A 23,250-nucleotide genomic window follows, 5' to 3' on the forward strand; every position below is an offset into this window, starting at 1 on the left:
ATTTTATTTTATTTATTTATTTTTTTTTTTTTAAATGTTTTTATTTATTTTTGAGACAGAGAGAGACAGAGCATGAGCAGGGGAGGGGCAGAGAGAGAGGGAGACACAGAATCTGAAACGGGCTCCAGGCTCTGAGCTGTCAGCACAGAGCCCGACGCGGGGCTCGAACTCACAGACCGTGAGATCGTGACCTGAGCCGAAGTCGGACGCTTAACCGACTGAGCCACCCAGGTGCCCCTTTATTTATTTTTTAAACGTTTATTTATTTTTGAGACAGAGAGAGACAGAGCTTGAATGGGGGAGGGTCAGAGAGAGAGGGAGACAGAATCCGAAACAGGCTCCAGGCTCTGAGCGGTCAGCACAGAGCCTGATGCGGGGCTCAAACTCACGGACCGCGAGATCATGACCTGAGCTGAAGTCGGACATTTAACCGACTGAGCCACCCAGGCGCCCCACAAAGCTTATTTTAAATGCAGATATTACAGCATTTAACTTGGATGCAGAATCACCAAAATTAAACAGACTTGTGTTTCATGGCTCATGCCCGGAGGGTGCCAGAAGTTCACACAAAACACAAGCCAGACTCAGAACGGTTGGAAGGAGGAAGAGAGGAGCCCCCAGGAATGGAGCCAGTGGAAGGAGTGCTCTCTTAGACGCAGATTATCACAGGTGCCCCAGGTCACAGCCAGCAGCAGGAGATATGCCCTCTGGGCCTGACAGCTGTTTTGTCCCCTGACTGCTGCCCCTGGAAGAGCACATCATGCTTGTGCCCTGGTATGGGGTGGGGATCTGGGGACATTAAGCCTGGCATCTCCCCTTCCCTCAGGCCCACCGCCCCAACCCAGGGCAGATGGTCAAGGCTCTTTACACCTTAGCAACTGGATGGGGGTGCCCAAGAGACTCGCCTCCACTGAGACCCATGTGGGGCTGCCCTGGGTGGGACCACCACTGCCATGTCCTGGCCCGAGAGACCACAGGGCATGTGCACCCACCTTGCACCTGCATGCAGGCCCCTGCCCAGGGCAGAGAGTGGCAGTGATCACAGGGTGGGGAGTGGGACACCAAGACCTTGTCCTGTGGAGTCAGGACCACTCGTGAGCCAAGACCTCACTATCCTGTTGGATTTTACTTACAAAACACAAATTCAAAAGTGAAATGATGAGGAATGTCAAGACAGCAACCTCAGAGCATTAAACCCCAAGTGCAGGGCCCTTCTGGGTATGGGCCCTGGTCGCTGGCCCATGAACTCAGCAACATGAGCCCTGCACTGAGACCCCTTAGCCCAACCCGACCCTCTCCAGACACCTGATGTGGCCTGTGCTCCCTGCTTCGGGCCCCATTCTCCATGGCCCTTCTCCATCCTCTGCTTGTCCAGAGGCTCTCAGCCCAAAGCTACACCGACTCTCAGCTTTCTGTCCAGATGAAGAAGGCTGTGCCTGAGAGAGTGCTGGGGCCAGATTACTGGCAGTGGCCTCGTCCTCTGGGGCCCTCACACTGGTTTTTAGCTCCCAAATTCCAGAGGCTCAAAGGTTGCTAGCAAACCCAGGATGAGGCCCTGTCCTTTTGGCCTCGGGGTCCTTAGCCTAGTCAGAGAGGCTGTGAAGCCCCACTGAGAGCTTCTATCCACTGCTTGTGGGAGGAAGGGTTTCCTTCCCAGCGCTGGGAGGGCTGTAAGGGCAGAACTGTGAGCCGTGAGCAGATATGTGGCCTGTCCAGCCAGGCTGGCTCCTCCAGGCCCCATTGCCACACAGCCGCTGGGCCCCACCTGGGCTCCCTGCTTAGATGTGGCTCTCCCGCAGCCGGCCTCCCTCTGCTGCATCCCATTCCTGCTCCTCCCAGCCTTCAACCCTGGCTCATGCTGTGGCTCCTCTGGACCCAGCCTTGGGAATGAGGAGCTTCCCTCTGCCCAGGACTCCCCTCTTCCACGGGCTCTCCTGGTGCACTGGAAACCACTGTCTTGTTTCACCCTTTCTCCTTAGAAAAGTGCTCCCCTCTGTGTCTGGTGCTCCCAAGCTAGGCTGCAGTCAGCACACCTGAACACACCTGCTGGGTGTGTAGAGGAATCACCACATTTTCACAGACCTGCTCTGCCAGTGCCTGACTCGTCTCTGCCTCCAAACTTGGTGTGTGACAGCGTGTGCCTGGATGCAGCCCCCATGCTCACGGCACGTCCAGTTACCTTGCTAGGCACAGATGGTGGCTTTTCTCCTGGCTCCGGTGAATAGGAGGCCAGGGACAAATACCTTCGGAGGAGACTAGAGCCATGATTCAAGTAACATGTTTACGTATGCATTTTGAAAAGTAAAGGGGCACCTGGGTGGCTCAGACTTCAGCTCAGGTCATGATCTCACCATTTGTGAGTTCAAGCCCCGTGTCGGGCTCTGTGCTGACACCTCGGAGCCTGGAGCCTGCTTCGGATTCTGTGTCTCCCTCTCTCTCTGTGCCCCTCTCCACTTGCACTCTCTCTCTGCCTCTCTCAAAATAAATAAACTTAAAAAAAAAAGTAAAGTAAAATTTGTGCCAAAACTTTAGCAAATCTACACCTTGGGGCCAAGACCCAAAAAGCCTTCTCATGTGGGTTATTGCCTTTAACTAAAGCACCAAACAATCCTGCTCTTCCCTGAGACACCAAAGGCCTTGATGGGATCTCAGTATCCACAAAGACCTACAATTTCCTATCTGAGCTGCTGGTCTGATTGTACTCCTTGTGGATGTGGGTGAGGCTGACCATTGCGTTGGGTGATGGCTTGCCCCAGAAGGTGGCCCACGATCCTCTTTACCTTTGGGTATGTCTGCCAGAGGCCGTCGAGGCCATCACTGTCTGCCCTGGAAGTGCCACTCTTTTTGGATGGCAAACATTTTAAAACATCAATTTTATGTTAAACTAACCTTGGGCGTGTTACTATTGAGTTAAAGCAAAATTCACAGCAGCTTTTCCAGATAAACAGAGATGCTAAAGTAAGGTTGCTAAAAACATAACCCAAGGGCCAAATCTGGCCTGTCATCCTTTTTTTTTTTTTAATAAAGTTTTGGGATATAGCCACACCTGTTCATTTGTGAATTGTCTGTGGCTGCTTTTGTGCTCTAATAGCAGAGCTGAGTAGCTGGGATGAGGATATGTGGCCCAGGAAGCTGAAAACAGTCACTCACTGGCGTTCATGAAGTATTTGGTATCAGGCTCTAAAGAAATCTTCTATGTGCTCTGTGCGCACCTTGAGTTGTGGCCCCAGCACTCTAGAGTTGACATTCACATCCCAGAACATCTGTACACTGGGTATACTTATTAGTGAAGCACTTGGTAGAGAATGAGGAACAGCTTCAAAGTCAGGAGCAGCTGTATCCTAACCCTGGCTTTTACCTACCTGGCAAAGCTCCTGCCTCGCCCTGCTCTTGGTTTCTTCATCTTTGAACCTTCCACACACTCTGAGAACCCATAAAGGCTAGTGAAGTCCCTAGGAGAGAAGGTTCCCCTCACCCTTTTCAGATCTCCAGTCTTCTGCAGCTGGAGCAGCCCTTTCCTGCAGGCCATCGTTGGGGAACTTGCCCTTGAGCCAAGCTTTACCCCTCTTCCTGCTCAGACCTGAGCCCACCCCCAGCCCCACCCTAGGCTTGCCAGCTCTGTTGACCTGTGGGGTAACTTTGGGGACTCCTTTTCAAGCAATTAAATGAGCTGGTCATTATAGCCATTTTAAAACAGCAGAGTAGGAAGAGCAGATTTCTGGGCAGACAGAGCCGTCTCTCCCAGCTGTGTTAACTGCTTGTGTTCTGGAAGAATTCCTGAGCCCCCAAAGCATCTCTTCTGCTGAGGTGGACACACTCTTTAAGCCTACTGAGAATGTGTGCTCCAAAGAAACTTCCATGCTTTCATAATAGAGGCCATATCCTTTGACCTTCCCCCCCAGCACGGGGACAATCCTCTGTACAGTATGTTCTTAAACAATTTTTGTTGAATGAATGATCTCTGTCTGTGCCAGGATTCAGATATTTTTCCTCTTTTCTTTTCTAATTTAATCCAGAAATTGGCCTGGGTTTACCAAAGCCTTGCCAGGGTTTGCAAACAATCAAAGGCATACAAGCTCCATTTATCACCAACTTCCAAGAATGTTGGGGCCGTGTGGCAATGGTGAGGAAGGCAGTGGCAGGGACAAGAATGTTTTCTGCTGATCCCCCGGGGGAGGGGGGGGGTGTCCTCTCGTGACCAGGCCACGGAGCTGCAAGCTAGCCAGGGCGAAGGCACTGCCCCAAGTCCCCATTCACGTGTCTCTGGCTCTGGGTCCTGGGAAAGAGAAAAACATCTCTGAAACTGGACACTGAAACCTGGTTCTCTTAAGTTGGAGGGAAGTAGGCAGAGCTCCCAGGCAAAAGGGGACACGTTTGGGTTTGGCCATAGCACAGGGTGGGAGTTCCCATGGCTGCTCAGCAGCTCCCCAGGCCCCGGGGTCTGCTCGTGCCCTGGGCTGCAACAGGGCATTCTGGCCACCATTCTGGATCCTCATGTGTGTCCTACTGGCCTGAGAGCATGGCCCTGTGCGCTTCTAGGAGATAGAGCTATCAGGGTAAGCACTGTGCATGAGGCTGATAGAACGCTTAAGAGAGGGTACATGTCATGGCTGACAGAATCAGGCAGGGAGGCATTTGCCCAGGTGAAGGTGGCTGTGGGCAGTACGGGGTGGTGGGGATGGGGCGACAGGAGAGGGCACGCCCCCCAGAGATCCCCTCCTGGGTCCCCCTCACTTGTGGTCAAGGAGGAATGAGCAGACCTGCTGTTGCCAGCTTTGTTTTTTTTTTCTTCATGAGGAGCTGGAAATCCAAGTTTTATGGGAAATCTAATTATTTTTCAATGTCAGCAACAAATTGAAATTAAGACCTCACACTGCACAAGTGAATCAGAACACGACCGCAGGACACAAGTCTGGCTGGTCAGCTGGTGGATGGTTCCTTCTGGCCAGGAAGAAAGGAGGCACGGCCTGCCCTGCTGTGTCCTGTGATGGGGGATAATTAGTGCCACCTCCCAGTGCTGTCGTGAGCGTGACTCGAGTTAAACACCAGGAAAGTGCTTTTAGCAGAGTGCGGGGCCCATGGAGGGCATCCCACGAACACGAGCTAGTCCTGGCTTTGTGTTTGTGCATTGGGTGCTCTCTGAACCCTGGTCTAAACTGGGCCTCATTCTGGGCACTGGAGTACAGGAGTGAGCAGTCATGTCCCTGTGCTCAAGAAAGTTGGAGCATGGGAGGGGTGGGAGCAAGGAAGAGAAGAGTAATTGTACCCTGGTTAATATATGTGCTGATTGTGCAAATACAGGGCATTCTGGGTCACAGGGAAAAGTGCCTCAGATGAAGGCCACTTGAGCTGCCCTTAATGCAGAGGCTGGGGTTAATGAGAAGAGGAGCCTTGTGTATGCCGGTGTTGCTGCAGTGGTAGAACAGCATGTGCAAAGGCCCAGTGGCATTGCCACATCACAGCATGGGGTTGGGCCCCGCTGGGGTGTATGGTGCTGGGATGAGGCAGGAGATGAGGTTGGCAAAGCCTTAAAAAAAATTTTTTTTTAATGCTTATTTTTGAGAGAGAGAGTGTGTGTGTGTGAGTGGGGGGAGGGGCAGAGAGAGAGGGAGGAGACACAAAATCTGAAGCAGGCTCCAGGCTCTGAGCTGTCAGCACAGAGTCTGATGTGGGGCTTGAATTCATGAACCGTGAGATCATGACCTGAACTGAAGTCGGACGGTTAACTGACTGAGCCACCCAGGTGCCCCAAGGTTGGCAAAGCCTTTTGTCTCAGGCTAAGGGGCACAAAAAGAGATGATATCTGGGGTCCCTGCCATACTATGATAGGGGAGTGATGAAGTTAGTTTTGGGTCTAAAAAGAGAAACTTCTCTCTCTAAGAGTTTGGGGCTTATGCCTTCTGTTATTGGAAACGCCAGTGTGAGGTGAGGAGACTGAGTTTTTATGCCTGGCAGCCCCGTGTGAGGAGTCACTCACCTATTGTCTCTACATTGTGCCTGGTGGCCTGTGAGTTCACTCTCCTGGACAAGGTCACTGAGGCTCAGAGAGGTCGGCTAGTGTGGCCAGGGCATGGCAGCTGGGATTCACGTACAGGTGGGAAGATGGGCTCTTAGTGGGGACCTGGCCCAGGTGCCTGTCCCCTCCCTGCTGTTCTGGCCTGAAGAACAAGTGCTCCTGAATCCTTGAGGAAGAGCTGAGGTATGTTCTCACCTTGGATCTCTCTGATCTCCCAACAGCTATTGACATCACTTGCCCATGCCCCGGCCTGTTTTCCATCTACTTTCCCTCTCCTGGTGTTTTCTCTGGACTTTCCTTCTATTGTGTCTTCCTGTTCTCTCTAAGATTTGCTCCCTCACGCAGTCACCCATTCAGTGCATGTTTACAGAGCTCCTGCCACATGCCAGACACAGCCGTAGGTGCTGGAATGTGGTGGTGAGGAAGCCTGGGCAGCAGTGGGGGGGGGGGGGGGCTCCTGCCTGCATGGAGCTCACATCCAGTGAGGGTGGGGTGGACAATAGACAGCCACCCCCCTCCCCAGCAACCCCCCCCCCCCCGCCCCCAGCCATGATGATGTAGGTGGAGAAAGTTCCAGAGGGGGAGGTACCATGGTCTGGCCTTACCTCCGCCTCTTCTTCCCTGAAGAGTGTGGCACCCTGCCCCCACCCCAGGGTTCTCCCCAACCCCCCTCCCCTCTCCAGGAGGCCTCCTGACAGCTGATATAGGAGTCTGGGAGCAGCTTGCCCTTGGCCTCCCTGGGGAGAGCTGATGGTTGTCAAAGCGGGAGTCAGTCATCGTGGACAAGGAGGGCCAGGCATCGTCGCTCCTCGGTGACAGCTTGAAGCAGCTGCAAAGCTTGTCTCTGAAGACTCCAGCAAGGGGGTGACAGCTGAGCCGGGGAAGTGGAGAGTGTGGCACCACACTGGGCTCCTGGTCTGGGCTGGCTTGAGCCATCACTCTCAGCCTGCCCACTCTGTGCTGAGGTACAGTCGTGGGTCCTGAGGGATCCTGCTCCCCTGCTGCAGGGGCACTTGGTGGTATGTCTCAGGGGGATTAGGAGTTCATACAAAGGTGTCACATGCTTAATGTCAAATTCAGAGGGTCTGCTTACCTGATTTGCATGTTTCACACCCAGCAAACGGCCCAGCATATAGGTGTTGAATAAATGTCTTTTGAGTAAATAAGTTGAGTGAGTGAATTCTCATAAAGTGACTATGGTCCTACAGACTCCCTTAAGTTTTTTTTTTAATGTTTATTTATTTTTGAGAGAGAGAGAGAGCACGCAAGCAAAGGAGGGACAGAGAGAGAGGGAGACACAGAATCAGAAGCAGGATACAGGCTCTGAGCTGTCAGCACAGAGCCCAACACGGGGCTCAGACTCACAAACTGGGAGATCCTGACCTAAGCTGAAGTTGGATGCTTAACCGACAGCCACCCAGGCGCCCCCAGACTCCCTTAAGGCACAGACTCAGGGCGCCTGGGTGGCTCAGTCAGTTAAGTATCCAACTCTTGATTTTGGATTTCAGCTCAGGTCATGATCCCACAGTTTGTGAGTTCAAGCCCCACGTTGGGCTCTGTGCTGATGTGCAGAGCCTGCTTGGGATTCTCTCTCTCCCTCTCTCTGCCCTTCCCCTGCTCATGCTCTCTCTCTCTCTTTTAAAATAAACATTAAAAGATAAAACATAGACTCTACCTGTCCAGGGAAAAGACATCCCTGTAGCCAAGCGTCCTAATCCCTTCTTCCTTATGACCAAAGCCTTTTCTCCACCACAGATGCTGGAAGTTTGAATCATCAGGTCATAGGGATGCATGGGTTTAATTTCAACAGATTTGCTAACTTGCTCTCAAAAGCCTTTGCCCCAGTTCCCACTTGTGCTTCTGTGGGTGTGTTTCTCGGTTTCTCTGGGCCTCAGTTTCCCCACCGGTAAAACAGGGATAATAACGCTCACTTGCAGGGTGTGGGACGTGAAAGGTAATGACGTGAGGAAGTGTGTGGTCCAGGTTTTGGAAGGTCACCGCTTACAAACAAGGTGCCACAGTCATTCCTTGGTCGGTGACATCAGCCAAACCAGCCCAGCTCTTGTCCTTGAGAAGCTTGGCTGTCATGGAGACACGCTCACCCTCCTTCAGTAAGGAGGACAAGGGCCTCGGTAGCCCGGAGGCACAGCCCACACCCTCTGCCTGGCTGGCGAGAAGGTCACAGCAGAGAGGAGCCCTGAACTACTGCCATCCTCTGCAGAGGATGCCACACCCTTGACTTGTCCCTGGAATTGGAGCTGTTTGGGGGTTCAGGGCAGGGTGGCCTCAGAGGGATGGAGCTGGCCAGGTGCAGGGAGCTTGGGCTTTATCCTAAAGCTTTCAGACCTAACAGGTTCTAGGCACTGAGGATAGAACAGCCATAGATGCAGGCGAGCCCCCGGTTCTCGGGCACAGGTGCAGCGGACAGAGAGGACAGCTGACCACCTAACAAGTGGGGGCATTCGAGATGGTGATAGTGCAGCAGAGGAAACAGCCTGAAGGGAAGCAGCGTCCACGTTAGCAGAAGGAATGTGCTCCCAGAGAATGTGGGACACGGACACGGGTCTGGGGAAGCAAGAGACAGCCAGGTGTCGGGGCGGGGAGGTCTGTGCACTCCTTCCTGCTAACGAGAACGCGTGTCCCCAGGAGCTCTCTCCCTTCGGTTGTGGGCTCCCTGTGAAGCACAGTGTGCCCTCCTGTCTTCTCGTCTGCTGGTTGGTTCTGGGTGTCTGGTCTGAGCCTGGGCCCTGGTGCTTGGCACACCGCTCAGCCCGTGAAGGGCCGGCAGGGGAGCTCAGTGACTCGATCGGATTCTGGTGGTGCAAAGGGCCACATGCTGCACACAAGGCCAAACCGTTTCCTCCCCGTGTTCAAGGAGGCTCCGTACGTTCTGGGTGTTAGGAATGGCACTAAATGCGAATGAGTTGCATTCTGGGAGGGACATGTTCCCCAGCAGACAAGCCTGGCAGTGAGTGTAATGCTGGAGGATAGGATTGGACCAGAGCTTCTGGATTTTTCTGGGAGCTCCAAATTCCTCGTGGGCCCCACCTGTGCTGGGAACACAGGTGACTGTCTAAACAGTTCTGCATTTCTCTGTCTCTTCTGGGTCAGTGCCTGCCTGGCAGGGTCTCTCCCTACCCCTCTGTTATATGGGGACCCCTGGGGCCCTAGTGGCAGTGGGGAGGCTGGCACGAGTCCTCGCCATTTTTGCTGTGAGGTGGGGTCAGTTCTGGCCCCGGGCTTTCTACCTGGATGGCTCAGGTGTGCTGGGCCCCACCTGGTCCAGGGGAGGTTCTGTGATGCCCTGTCCACTATGCAGCCTCTCTCAGCCCATAGCCAGCCACCCTCCACCCCAGCCAGTGTAATACAGGAGCGTCTGGAGCCCACCTACACCCCTCTGGGGCTGGGGGGAGCCAGGCTGCTACTCAGGCCAGTTCGCTCAAACCAGCCCCCACCCCATTCCTCACCTCACACTTAGTGCCACATTGGGAATGGACTACTCTCATGATGTGGTCTCCGCTCAGAGTCCAAGTGGGAAGCAGGGCCCATAGCCCTCAGAATCCGTGTGTTTGACCCTAAAGGTGTGTGGGGAGTAGAAGCAGGGATGGGGCACCATGACCCTGGCTCTGGCTTCCTCAGCTCCTCCCTCAGCTCCTCCCGTGACCTCCTTCATCAACCAGGACACTTCCCTCTCCCCTGTTGCTGTCCCCAGGGATTTCCGGTGTGCCACGGCCAGCCTCCTCACGATGGTATCTTCCCTCTTTCTTTCTTTGGGTCAAAATAGTGATAGGACAGCAGAAAAATGTGAATCACAGTAGGAAGGGAAAAAAAATCATTGTTTTCCGATGACATCACGATACCTGGTTGGACACAGGTGACAGAGATCACGTCACAGGGGTGGAGGTTGTGCCTTTCAGACTCTGAGACAGTGGGGGAGGCGAGGATGCCTCGAGGTCTTGACACGGTGGTCCTCTCCCCAAAAAGCCTCTTCTGGATGAGACTCCGTGGGGGGTTGGGTCCCTGGGGCTGTGTGGTCAAGTAGTGCCAAGGAGCTCAGGGGTACATCAGGCAGACAGGCGATGGCCCCGGGCTCTCCAGGGCCATGGCAGCTGCCAGCAAGAATCAAGATCCCTACCTTCTCTCTGCTCCTTCCCTGTCAGGGGCCTCCAAACAGTGGCCTCAGGGGGGACACCAGGCCCTGGCCTCCAGCCTCAGCAGAGTATGTCCCTCCCTTGTTCTGTAGCATTACCCCCTTTCTGATGAGTTGCTGGTCAGTGAGTGGGAAGGTCAGGCCCCACATAGTGGTGTGGCCATCCCTTACCCACAGTGGGGCCTGTCAGGGAGAACCCCCTGATGTGGGACACACACACACACACACACACACACACCCCTGGTGGGCAGCAGCGTGGGCTTTGGAAAATGCCTGGCATGCACTCCGGTGACCCAGAGGAGAGCCCCTGGTGGGCCCGGGAGTGAAGCCTGGGTGTGTACCATATGCCTGGGGTTTTGCTAGATGCTTTAAGTACAGTGTTGAGGCTGGTGCTGGTAATAGCCTGAGTGATAAGGACCCACATCACGGCAGGATGGTGGCTGAGCCCACGCTAGAACCCGTGCAACCCAATAGAGAGACAGGGAAGGTGCAGCTCTGTGCAGTAGTTAGCATCGACGGGACTGTCCTAAGACAGGTTTGCTCTTTGTTTGCCTGGTGAGCATATGCTGAGCCTCCGTTGGGTTCCGGGGATCCACCTGCTTGTCTGGTGGGGGAGAAGCCCTGTCTCCACCCCGGGGACCTGCAGAGGTATCCCCAGTCCCAGCAGAGGGTGGCCTGCCATGGGCCTGGGGGCAGGAACAGTTTGGTCGTCCCTAGAGGAGGAGTCTTGGCATCTTAGGGCTATGTTCTTGGACTTGGTGTTGAAGGAAGGTTCTACCCACCTCCCATTTTTATTGTACAGTCTGAACCAGTCCTGCCCATTTGTATTTCGTGGCAGTTCGATATTTTGAGCAGCAGCTAGCATCGTGTTTGTTCTTGTGTTGCCTGAGATGCCATCATGGAGAAATAAGCGGGGAAAGGAGATCTGCAAAGGGATGTTTATTCTCACAGTAAAACCAGGCTTTTGCTGCCCTGTTCGTGTGTCAGGAGATGCACACAGATGAAAACAGTCCTTCCCGGAAGCCAGCAGAACCCTCTGCCCCAGCTTCCCACGGCACTTTTTTTTCCTGCCTCCACTGGGATGGTCCATGCCTACTCCCAAGGGTCCTCAGAGAGACCAGAATACCCTAAATACCCCAGGTATTTCAGGGGTCCCAGAGAAGCCATCAAGCATCTTATGAGCCCTGCTTCCTGAGGCCTCATGACAGACTTTTCCGGGCCTGGCTTGCTCCCCAGTGTGGTGCCAGGAGAAGCTTGTGCTACCCCTCTGATTGCCAAAGTTCAGCTCAGGGGAAGAGGTGACAAGTTTCCTGGAGGTTGGGCACAAGGGATGGGAACCCCACCGATGGCTCTGCCTACAGGGAGCCCCATCTCCTGGACCTGTCTTCCCTGTACCCTCCTGTCCCCAGATCCTTCCAGCAGAGGGGAAAGTCACCTCTGCCCAGCAGGGTTAGGCCACCTGCCAGGGCTCCTTGGTCACCAGGGTGGAACTATGCCACAAAGAAGGCCAACTTTTACATTATCATGCAGAGCCTGTGTCCTTCCTTATTGTCTATTCCAGAACAGAAACTTGGCCACATCTTTGCATAAGCAAAAGGCACATTACAATGTATTTCCCCAAACAAGAGAGCCCTTGGCCTCTCTCTGCACAGAGAAGGGCTGCAGCTTTGAACATTTTCCCCTAAGGTTTAGATTCCAGGATCAATTTCTCAAGACAGGGCTCAAGGACACTGTCCTGGCTTCCCCTCCCCCTGTGGTCTGAGCAGAGGAGAGCAGCCTCCCTAGCACACAGGTTTCCAGGAGGGTGGAGTAGGGATGGGGATGCACTTGGGCATGTAGCTAGGGTCTCGGTCATTACAGGGCATCATGATTCCTGCCGCTGTCACACATTTCTGCCTATTTCCTATCGTTCCGCATTCTCCAAAGTTACTCACCCATTCATTTATTCATGCTACTGGGGACACAGCGGTGAGCAAGGAGGAACGGTGCCTCTCTTATCAAGTGCATAGTCCAGGCTGGGAGCAACTACTTTAGGGGGTACTGTGAGCTGAGACAGTTGTGTTGGGGGGAAAGCATGAGAAGACAGAAGGCAGAGCAAGTGCAAAGGTCCTGAGGTAGGGATGGTCTCTCCATGCAAGATACACAGAGGCCAGTGGCTGGACCACAGTGAGCAAGACCAGGGCAATCTGAGAAGAGCCTGTAGGGCTTTGATTTTATTCTGATTTCAGTGGGAAGGCCTTGGAGTGGATGGGAATTAAGCAGGAGGGTCACCGCCCCCTCCCTTCTTTGAAACACATTTATTACCATGACTTTGTTTTGTCAGATGCTCTTCAGATATTTCAAGAATTCTGGGGCTGGAGAGGGGGAGAGGGAATTCCATTGCACAAGCAGCCGGAGAGGGCAGCCAGGCTTTGCAGAAGGCGGAGCTGTTGAGATTGGGGCCTCCCGGGCAAAGTAGCTGAAGGGGAACACAGAGCAGCCAGCCAGGGTCAGCTTAGAGAGGGCTGTGAGTGCCGAGTGCCGAGTGCCGTGCCAAGGTACCGGGGCTGCTCCTAAAGGCAGTGGGGAGCCATTGAGGGTTTCAGGCAGAAGAAGAGGAGGCCAGATCTGCTGAGGACAAGAGGCAGAAATGCACTTGGGAGCCCCTGCCGCCTGCCTGCCTGCCTGCCTGGGAGATGGGGTTGGGGTCAGGGGAGGAGTGGGACGATGTGAGGGAGATGTTTGGAGGCTGTCTTCCGTCTTCAGTGACCCTTTTTGCCACGTCTGTCAGCTCTCTGCTTGGCAGAAATGTTGTAGCTGTGTTCCTATTAAGGAATTTGACTCATCGTTTCCCAATGGTCTCCATGCACAGGTGGGTCCCATTGGCTTCTAGCATCTGTGCGGGATCTCGTGGGGAATGGAAGGGAGCTGTGCTCCAGGGCTGAGGCAATTTTACAGCCCCCTGAAAAGCTGATGTCACCCTGGGGAGCAGGGCAGGGCCCACTCCTCGGACCGGCAGAGGGAAAGGGTGGTGGGTGGCCCTCTCCTCAGCACTGCCCTGCATTCCCTGAGAGGTATCATAGAGGGAGGCCAGGGCATGGCCCACTGACTCTCCTAGAGGAACAGACCATGTGGAGAGGTATCCCCCGTGGAAGGGACAGAGGCTTCTTAAGGGAGAAACCATGAAAGGCTCATTGCAGTTGAAAGTGACGGGTCAGGGGGTGGCTGGGGGAGTCTCCAGAGCAGGCCTGGCTGCCAACCTGACCCATGGCCTAGCCTCCTCACTGGCTCTCTGATGGGTGTGCTTCTCCATAGCCCAGCCCAGCCAATGCAAGCTGGCAGCCAACAGATGGCTTGGAAGGCAGGGCCTCCCCTGTCCAGTGTCCGCTCAGTGGCCTGACACCCCAGACTCAGGTCGCCTTGCCACCACCCCCAGCAGGATGTGGGCCTCTGCCTCATAGAGCTTAGCACTGAGTGGTGGGGTCCCTGGGGTTCTAGTTACCTCCTGTCCCAAATCAGGAGTCAGGGTCAGGCCTGCTCAGTATCCAAGGACATGGGACCCCTTACCCAAGATGCGAGTGGCTACCTTTGGGCACAGTGGCAGGGGCCAGGGGAACAAGAGGATGCTGGGCCCTGATGGGCAAGATCTGGGCCAGGAACTGGGAAGGGGACCTCCCTCCCTGTAGGAACCAGCAAGCATACCCTCACTCAGAACCTCAGCTTACCCTTTGCTCAGGTGGGATTGACCACCTCTCATTCTGGCCTCCAAGGGCTGTTGGGAGCATAAAATGATCTAGATAATTCTGTGAACTCAGCCCTGAATCCCTTCCGAATATCAAGGCAGGTTTCCTGTCTTCATAAAGATTGTAACACCACAGGCTTACAGCCTCACCGTGCACTTGAGGGGCCAGGTCCGCTTGGGATGCACCCCTAGGCCAGCTCTGAGAAGTGCAATTAGAACATGGGGTCCAGAGAGGCACTATCAGGGTGTCAAAGGAGCCTGAAGCCCCTCATTTTCTGGGGAAGCTCTGAGAGATGACCCCGGGACATTTTTCCTCCCTGACTCCATGCAGAGCAAAGATGGACCACCTCCATTTGCCAACAAGAGGATGAGGCCAAGCAGGCCCCAGGGTGTCCCAGGGCTGTATAGGAGGTGCCGTCCCCAATTCTAGTCCATGTCACTCCTGACATCTGTTCTTTCTCTCCACTCATCCCCAAATCTGAGCCCCACACTTGACACTTCAACTGCTGTAGTGGGCACTTCAATCTATATTCCATAAAGGAGGCAGAGTAATCTTTGTAAAATGCAGTGTCATTATATTTCTCTCAGGGCTCCATATCCTCTATTGCTCTTTGAACAGAATTGGAATCCTACTCACTACCTGAATACTTGTGTAGTCTGACCTCAGAGGCCCTTTGCCCCTGCCCAGTTCTTAGAACACACTTTACTGCCTCTGACCCCCAGGACATTTGCATATGCTACTTTCTTTGCCCAGAACACTATCCCTGCTTTGCTGAGTTAACTCCTTCTCATTTCTTATCTCTGAGATGAAATGCCACATCCTTAGGGAGCCCACTAATCATCACTGGGGCAGATTCACCATTAATATGCCCTCAATTTCCCTGCCTATCTCTAAAGGTCCTCATCAGCATCATCATGATGGTGGAGCTGTTTTTGACAGAAGGCCAGTTCCAGGCTGGTTACTGAATCCCAAATGCTAACATGATGCTTGGCATGCAATGGGGCCAATAGCTTTCTCCTGGGTCTACTGGGTACCTGCTAAGGTCCGTGGGGAAGGACAGTCCAAGGCCAGGCAACTCAGGACCCCGGGGTGGGTGGTGGGCCCTGTGAAAGGCCAGGGTGGCTCAGCTTGAGAAGTCCCATTGCAAATCTATAAGGGGCTCATTGCTGGACTGGGGTTGGGGGGAGGAGGTTATACACTTGGCAGGATGGACATCTACACACCAAAGCTGATGGGTGAAGAAAAAGGCAGCTATTTTTTAGTTCTTATATTTGATGCCACCCTCACTCCAGGATTGAAGGGAAAATGTGACCCGGCCCCTGAGAGGTGGCTCAGGCTCTTCTTGTTCAGAAGGCTTTAGGGGGAATAGTCAGGTCAGAGGGTAAGCTCTGACTCTGGGCTTGCCTTAGCTCAGGCTACTCTAACAACATACCACAGGCTGGGTCACTTCAACAGCACACATTAATTTCTCATAGTTCTGGAGGCTAGAAATCCAAGATCAAGGTGTCAGCCAATTTGGCTCTTAGTGAGGGTTCTCTTCCTGGCTTGCACATGGCCTCCTTCTTGCCATGTCCTCACATGGCGGGGGACCCCACTCTCATGACATCAGCCAATCCTAATAGCCTCTCAAATGCCCCACCTCCAAATAGCATTATGTTGGGGGTTAGGAACTTGAGGGGATGCAATTCAGCCCATACCAGGGCTGTTCATCTCCTGTCCCTCCTCCCTCAGGGTAGGGGTGGTGCATGGCTTAGCCCCCCTGCATCTGCACACATCTGTCCCAGCATGCTCTGCCCTGGGCACTGACCCTCCAGGCTTTGGCCCTGCGGTTGGGGTCATTCAGGGTTTATTCTCTCTGCCGTGGCCACACAACGTCTGCCCTCCTGCAGGACAGCCCTCCTGCAGGACAGCACCCCCTGGACTCTCTCTGAAGCCAACCCACAGGCCAGCCCACAGCTATCCTGCCCACTATTCCTGGGTCCCCTATGTGTAGTTGGGAGCTGTACTACATTTGGGCTCTCTGAAGCCACCCCTTCTCCGTATGAACCTGTCCCTTCCCAGGTCCCGGACAGCAGAATCAAGCCCTCTCTGCTTTTGACTTCTTCCCAAATATCAGGGCTATTTTTATGCTCTCCGCCCTGTTCCCCACCCCCCACCTGTGACTCGAGACATGGGCTGGAGGTCAGGGGTGGAAGGAGTAAAGTGAAGCCTAGTCATTCCTCTCGGTCTTTCTTCCCCCTTTCCTCCCTCCTGCCCCCTCCAGCTGCAGCGGGACCTCTCCATGTAACTGCCTTCTTGGCTTCCACACCATGACTTTCAGTCAAAGTCTGTGAGCCAAATTGGCCAGGCTTTGCCTGTGAGAGATAAAGCAATACTTTGGAGACAAAAACCCCTTTCTCTCTTATAAACTGGCTTTTAGAGCTATCGTCTCACTGTGGACTAAAAAATCTAGTTTGACCCACATTTAGGGATGTGCACCCTGCCCCTGTGACCTCATGGCAAGGCTTCCGGCAATCCAATTTAGCGGTGGTGACAAATATGGCATCTTGCTGTTAAGCTCTGTGAGACAGGGACTGTCATCCCTGTTTGTGGAGGGCACCGCACAGCGTGGGCGGGTTGACAGCCTCCCCTGGGCTCCACCTTGTCATCTGCAGGTGGTCCTCAGGCCTGTGGCTCCTGCTGACACCTCCCTGGTTGTCTTTCAGGTCAACGAAATCTATCATGACGAGTCCTTGGGGGCCCACATCAATGTCGTGTTGGTGCGGATAATCCTGCTTAGCTACGGGAAGGTGAGTGAGCTGGTGGCTTCCAGACACAGTGGAGCCTCCCCAACTCTCGTGATCTCTGTGGGGTGAATGAAGACCCTCCAGTGAGGCACAGGTCTCCTCTGAAAGCCAAAACCTCGGTGCCTGTCCCCAGCTCGGCCCGTGGTACCTGGAAGAGACAAGAAACTCGTGAGCCTCCCCCATATTCCTGATCCCCTTTCACCTCACCCCTGGTTTTATAATGTAGGTTTTGTTATTATTCATGTGTGGAGAGGCTAACTGATGATCAGGAGGTGACTGCCATGGAAAAGTCGGTTTATCATTCACACAGGACCACTGGGGCAGCACCAGGATGGGTCAGAAGGCAGAAGGAGTGGGGGACTGTTGTCTCCACAGGAAGGGCTGCGTGTGGCAGAGTAAGCAGGCACAGGACTGGGCAGCATGAATAATTCCTGTGGGCTCTGGGTCGTAGGTGGCTAGTACCTGCCCTGAGTGACTCAGGCAGGGTGGTGAGAGCCCAATGAAGGAGGTGGCTGGGGGTGCGGACTCTGAACTGGTTGGTTTGCATTTGAAAAGCATGCTCCAGAGTGAGTTGTTTATTATCTCTAGGAATTGGCTAACCCCAGGAGGGTCAGCATGGCCCCAGACATCAAAGCATCAGAAACACAGGTTACTTCTCCCCTCCCTCCCACCTCTTCCACCCATGTTCTCCTCTTCTTATGCTGTGTGGCTTCTGCCCTCACTGGGCTCTCTTGCCCTCCCTATCTTCTCTTGTTGTCAAGATTGGTGCTGTCTTTCCTAGCAGCGTGCAGGGGTCTGTGCAGCTGGGGTAGGAAGCCCCCAGAGACAGTGACCCAAGATCTGAGACAGAAAGATAAGGGGGTGCAGAGAAAGGAAAGATGGTGAGGAGGGAAGAAGCCCTGTGCTGGGCAAGTCAGAAGTACTTTACCCGTATTAACTCACTGAAGCCAAGGGCAGATGGGGAGGCGGATGTATGACAATCCCCGTTTCACAGATAAGAACCCTGAGGCTTAAAGTGGGTTGGTGGTGTTCTGGGTGAGTGGCCAGTGTCATTTGGCTCCTGTGGAGTTGGGCTTCTCACCCTGCAGCCAAATTCTAGAATCCGTCGTCTGACTTCACTCAGTATGTACAAAAATCAATCATCAGGCATGGTAATTAGGTACAGGGTTAATTCATCTGCTCAAAGACAAAGAATCTTGGTCTCCAACAGTAAAATCGAACTGCACACAACCTACAAGGCCCGTGGTATAAAAAATGACAATGGAGGGCTCGTGTGGCCGGATGAATTCCAGGAATAGTAGATCTTGAGCCCACTCTCTTTACCCTAGGAAGCACGTCCCTCTAAAGTAGAAGCAGCCACAGTAAGGACACCAGTTATGCTCTTTCATGCACCCCTGGGAGAACATAAGATGTATCAAAGAAGACTGTCAGAACAAGGCAGAAATTGGAAAAAAACTAACCGCGGGAGTCTTTCATTCTCTTTTTAAGACCTTTAACAGATTACATTTTAAAAGGCATAGAAGTTTCAAATAAAATAATAATAATGTATAAAGTTAAATTAGTAGTTCTATCATTTTCTTCTTTGCCCTGTGTGACTCCTTTTTGAGGAATCCTAGAACACTTGAAAATTACAAAAGTACTTTAGGTTGTAAAGAAAATTCCAGTGAATTTTATACAGCAAAAACTGTCCAGGCTATCTTTTCTGACTCAGTGCCCTAAAATGCGGTGGAAGGAAGGGATATATGAACTGAAATAAAAAGTCCAATTTCTTTGAAAAGTTAAAGAAACAACCTGCTTGGAAGACTATTAGAGCTGGGAAAATTAATGAAAGTGATAGTACTACAGATCAAAACCTATATAGAGTGTGGCCAAAGCTGTATTCAGAGGCAAATTCGCAGGTGCTTTCCAAGATTACACAAGAGAGAATGAATACACATGGACCCTGCAGTAATGTTAGAACAAAAGTCCATAAGAACTGCAAACCAAAAACCTAAGGAGGACAAAAATAAGGAGGTAGTTTCGGAAAAGCAGAAATTAAAAAATTAGGAAATAGAAATAATTGAACCAATCAAGAAGAGAACCTTAGTGAATGCAAACCTCTGACATAAAGAGAGAGAGAGCGAGGAAACACAGACTGAAAGATGAGAAAGGGTGTACACAATGTAACCTACACCAGGATGCTTATCTGGACAGAAGAGAAGGCATTTGGGGCAGTTGCCACACTAGGCCGCTGCTGGAAGACCCCCAATTCGGGTCCTCTCTCAACCCCCCTCCCTCCAGATGGCCAGCAGATGAGGTGGACCAGCTATCGGAGGGCTTAGGGAGGCTCTCTAGCCCTGTGTCCAGGTTTGGGGTGCTGTACTCCCTGGGAAGGGAAGCTGAGGGTGGACCCTAGCCCAGAGATCCAGTCCCAGCCTCCATTCACAGGCAGGGGTCTTTGGAATGGCCCAGTGGAGTAGCTGTCCACATGTTCTACACCCCGCCTCATTTCTCTCCTTCCCCAGACCAGCTCCTTCCAGCCCCTCCATTACCACCTGGGGCCCTCCAGCCAGCATCCTTCGGTGTCTGAGAATTTTCAGAAATTTGGCATGAGGTGTGGACACAGTGAGATCCCCCACCCCTTTTCTCTACTGCTGGAGGGGGGAAATGGGAAACTTCAGGTTGGCCAAGGACATGGAAGTAGATAGAGTTGGAGAGCCACAGAATGGTCTGGGCACCAGGTGGCAGCTTGCGTCCCCTCCGCCCCTGGTTGCCCCCATATTGGTTAAAAAGACAAATTTGGAAATTGTGCGTTGTTAATTGCTTCCTAGTGGTAGCAAAGCTTTGGCTCTCAATTCGGCCTGAAATGTGTCGATTGCTCAAGGAAGCAAAGCTTCGTTTATTTTAACTACACCCCAGCAGGCTCTGTGCTAAATTGTTCCCACCCAAAGCCATTTTTTCTTGTTGTTTTCCCCTTCACGGCTGCCAGCAGGTAGATAGACTGTGTGACCAACAGGAGTGTCAGAACCTGAAGGTGAACAGTTGAGTATCTCTGAGTCAGGGACGAGGACACCCTGGGAAGCCAGGGATTTCCTGGGAAATGAGAATATTTCAAAGCTGAAAATGTTAGAAAACACCATAAGTCCCATAACCATGGAGGGAACTCAAGTTCTCTAGCACTTTCAGAGTTCTCTGAAAATTACCTCTAAATAGAGAGTCAGATCATCTATTTTTGCCAGTGCATTCTTATTCATTTCTAAGGAATTATTAGCAAGGATAATACAATGCCATGGAAATCGTTTCAGAGCACACACACACACCATATATATATATATATATATATATATATATATATATATATATTCTGACATCCACCCAATTTATTTTTATAGCCAGTGTGATTCCTATACTCAAAGCTGCCAGAGGTAACATGTCCAAGACAATGTGCAGACCTGTCTTCCTTCTAAAAATAGACATAAAAAATCCTGAGGCTTAATTCAATAATGCAGAAAAAGAAACTCCCAGCACGATAAAATAGAGTTTATCCTGGGAATAAGGCAATCGTCGAATATCAGGAAGTCTGTTCATATAATTCATCACATTTGCTTGCCAAATGACAAAAGCTTGTAATTGAACCCATAGTTTTTGAAGGGTTTCTGTGTGCCAGGCTCTGTGCTGGGCCACTGACGTGGTCCCTGACCTCAAGAGCTTCTAAAGCAGAGGTACAGACAAAGAAACAATGATTACAGGGGGTCAGGGACTCATGGGGGGAAGATGAGGCAGGCAGCCCTCACAATGTCAGGCCAACTAACTGGAAGGGAGTAAAAGGGAGAAGAACCAGAAGAGGGGTGTTTCCAGGATCTGATTTGCATTTCCAAGAGGATCCCTGGACTCCTGTGGGCATCATGGTGGGTGGGAGCCATTGAAGGGAGGACGGCGGTGGGCTGTACCGATACCATGGCCACAGGCTGGGGTAAAGAAGGCAGATGGAAGAGAACTGTAGGAGGCCAAATCCAGAGGACATGGGTTCTAAGTGGATGAAGGTGGGGAGACCCTGAGCCCATGCCTCAGGCAGCCAGGTGCATGCTGATTGATGTCAACCACTCAGATGGACAACACAGGAAGAGAATCAGGGTGTCGGAGGGAGAAAGACAATGAGTTCAACAGGGATGTGTTGAGTTTGAGGTGCCGAGTGCCACCCCAGTAGAGATGGCAGGAGAGGCTGGCATGGGGGCCTGGGGCTTGGAGAGAAGAGATGAGTATTGCTTGCAAAGGCATGAGTGGGGGGTGCATGGTGAAGTATGCCAAATGGGGGGCCCCTTAGAAAGAGCTTCCAGGAGCCCCTGATGCTCTGAAGCCATCAGCAGGGCAAGGGCATGGTCTGCAGCATAGTTGCTGAGAGAGTACCTCCCAGTATTCAAAAATCTGTGAAAACTAGTAACAGATGGTAACATGACAACCAAAATTTTATTTAAAGGTGGAGAAAAGAAGCACATGTCCTTAAGAGCGTCTGCATAGCTAATTCATAGGATGCTCCTAGACATTTACACGGGAAAATAGTGGGGTTCCATAGTCCAGTGAGTCTGGGAAAGGCTTGTCAAAGAACCTGTCAGAGACTTTATGACAGAAATGTGCACGGTGAATCTCAAGAAGTGGATCACTACACATAGCTTCTCAAACCTGTTTCTCAGTGGAACCCTTTTCCTCACGTAGTCAACATTCTACAGAACTCACTTTGGGAAATGCTGCCCTCATTGAGGCAGTTACAGTAAACGTGGTGACCAGAAGCTAGCTTTGTTACTGAGGTTCTGGAAATTCTAGATAATGTCTTAGGACATGGAACCAATATCAGAAAAGAACAGATGAAATTTTAACTGGTTGCTGATGATTATGTTCCTGGAAAACCCAGAGGATCCATTGTAAAGCTTTTAGAGTTAATTAAAGAAGTTTAGTGACATGGCCAACTGTAAGATAATTCTATAAAGATCGCTAATTTTTATAGGAGACTGTTAAAAACTGAGAACAAACTGAGGGTTGATGGGGGGTGGGAGGGAGGGGAGGGTGGGTGATGGGTATTGAGGAGGGCACCTTTTGGGATGAGCACTGGGTATTGTATGGAAACCAATTTGACAATAAATTTCATATATTGAAAAAAAAAAGATTGCTAATTTTTGCACAAACCCACAATACCCTAGTAGTAGGTGTAATAGGGAAAGAAAAGTTCCATTTACAAAAGTAAGCAAAAATATAAAATATCTGGCCCAGTCCTAACAAGATAGATACAGGACCTACAGTAAGTAAATCGCACATGGTTTTGTTTTTAAAGTTTATTTGATAGAGAAAGAGAGTGAGCACAAACAGGGGAGGGGCAGAGAGAGAGGGGGAGAGAGAGAGAATCCCAAGCAGGCTCTGCACTGTCAGTGCAGAGCCCTGTGCTGGGTTCAGATCCACCAACTGTGAGATCATGACCTGAGGCAAAGTCGGAGGCTTAACCAACTGAGCCACCAAGGTGCCCTGAAAATTGCACATTGTTAATGATAGGAAGGAAATAAAAATAAAGGCAGAGACATATGTTGTTCCTACAGGAAGACTGGGTATAGTAGAGATACTGATTTTTCCTAAATTAATAGTTGGAAATTTGGTGAAATGATTCTAAGATTCATCTGGAAGCCTTATAAGCCAGTCAAGACTGGCTGGGAGAGGCACCTGGGTGGTTCAGTCAGTTGAGCATCCTACTTGATGTCAGTTCAGGTCATGATCTCATGGTTCGTGGGATTGAGCCCCACAATAGGCTCTGAATTGAGAGTGTGGAACCTGCTTGGGATCCTCTCTCTCCCTCCCTCTCTCTGCCCCTCCCCTGCTCGTGCGCGTACTCTCCCTCTGTCCCTCTTTCTCAATATAAATAAACATAAAAAAAAAAGACTGAATGGGAAAGCCTCAAAAGCTAAGCAAATAAAGAGAGATTTACTTCAAACATCTTATAAAGTGAAAATAATTAAAATCATACTGTATTTGCGTAAGCATTAACAGATCAATTGAATAAACTATGGAGCTCTGAAAACACTTCATATATTTAACTTAACATGTGATAAATATAAATGAAATGGTTATTAAGTGTTATAAATAAATATATGACAAATATAAATTTCATGTATAGTAAATTAAAAATAACATATGATAAATAACAGGCCAATAAAACATTCAACTATTTAAACCACAAAAATCAAGAAGAAAATATTGGTTGTCAAGGGGGCTCCTTAAGCGTAAGTACAATAGAAGGAATTGTAAAGGGGAAGATAGATATATTTGAACACTTAAAATATAAAACTTCTGTCCAGAAACAATTACAAGACAAAGCACGAGCATGAAAAACACTGGCAATATGGCAGTGATACCCTAATATATGAAGAGCTCTTACAAACCATAGGAGAAACAGAATTGGCAGTGGGTATAAACAGTTTACAGAAGAAAAATACAAATGGGCAAAAAAAAAAAAAGAAGGAAAAAAATTTAAGTGTACTATTAATCAAATAAAGAATACAATTTTCCATTTTTATTTTTTTTCAGTTTATTTATTTTGAGAGAGGGAAATAGAGA

General features: G+C 51.2%; 1 protein-coding gene across 1 annotated transcript in view; it reads left to right on the forward strand.

Annotated features, from left to right (window-relative positions):
• ADAMTS2 (ADAM metallopeptidase with thrombospondin type 1 motif 2) overlaps window positions 1–23,250 on the forward strand; it is a 244,037-nt gene that overhangs the window by 151,076 nt on the left and 69,711 nt on the right. The window contains exon 5 of the mRNA XM_047863950.1: window positions 16,594–16,677. Within this exon, the coding sequence (XP_047719906.1) occupies window positions 16,594–16,677 (84 nt within the window). The remainder of the gene's footprint in view (window positions 1–16,593; window positions 16,678–23,250) is intronic.

Source organism: Prionailurus viverrinus, chromosome A1, assembly GCF_022837055.1.
Source record: "Prionailurus viverrinus isolate Anna chromosome A1, UM_Priviv_1.0, whole genome shotgun sequence".
Taxonomy (NCBI): domain Eukaryota; kingdom Metazoa; phylum Chordata; class Mammalia; order Carnivora; family Felidae; genus Prionailurus; species Prionailurus viverrinus.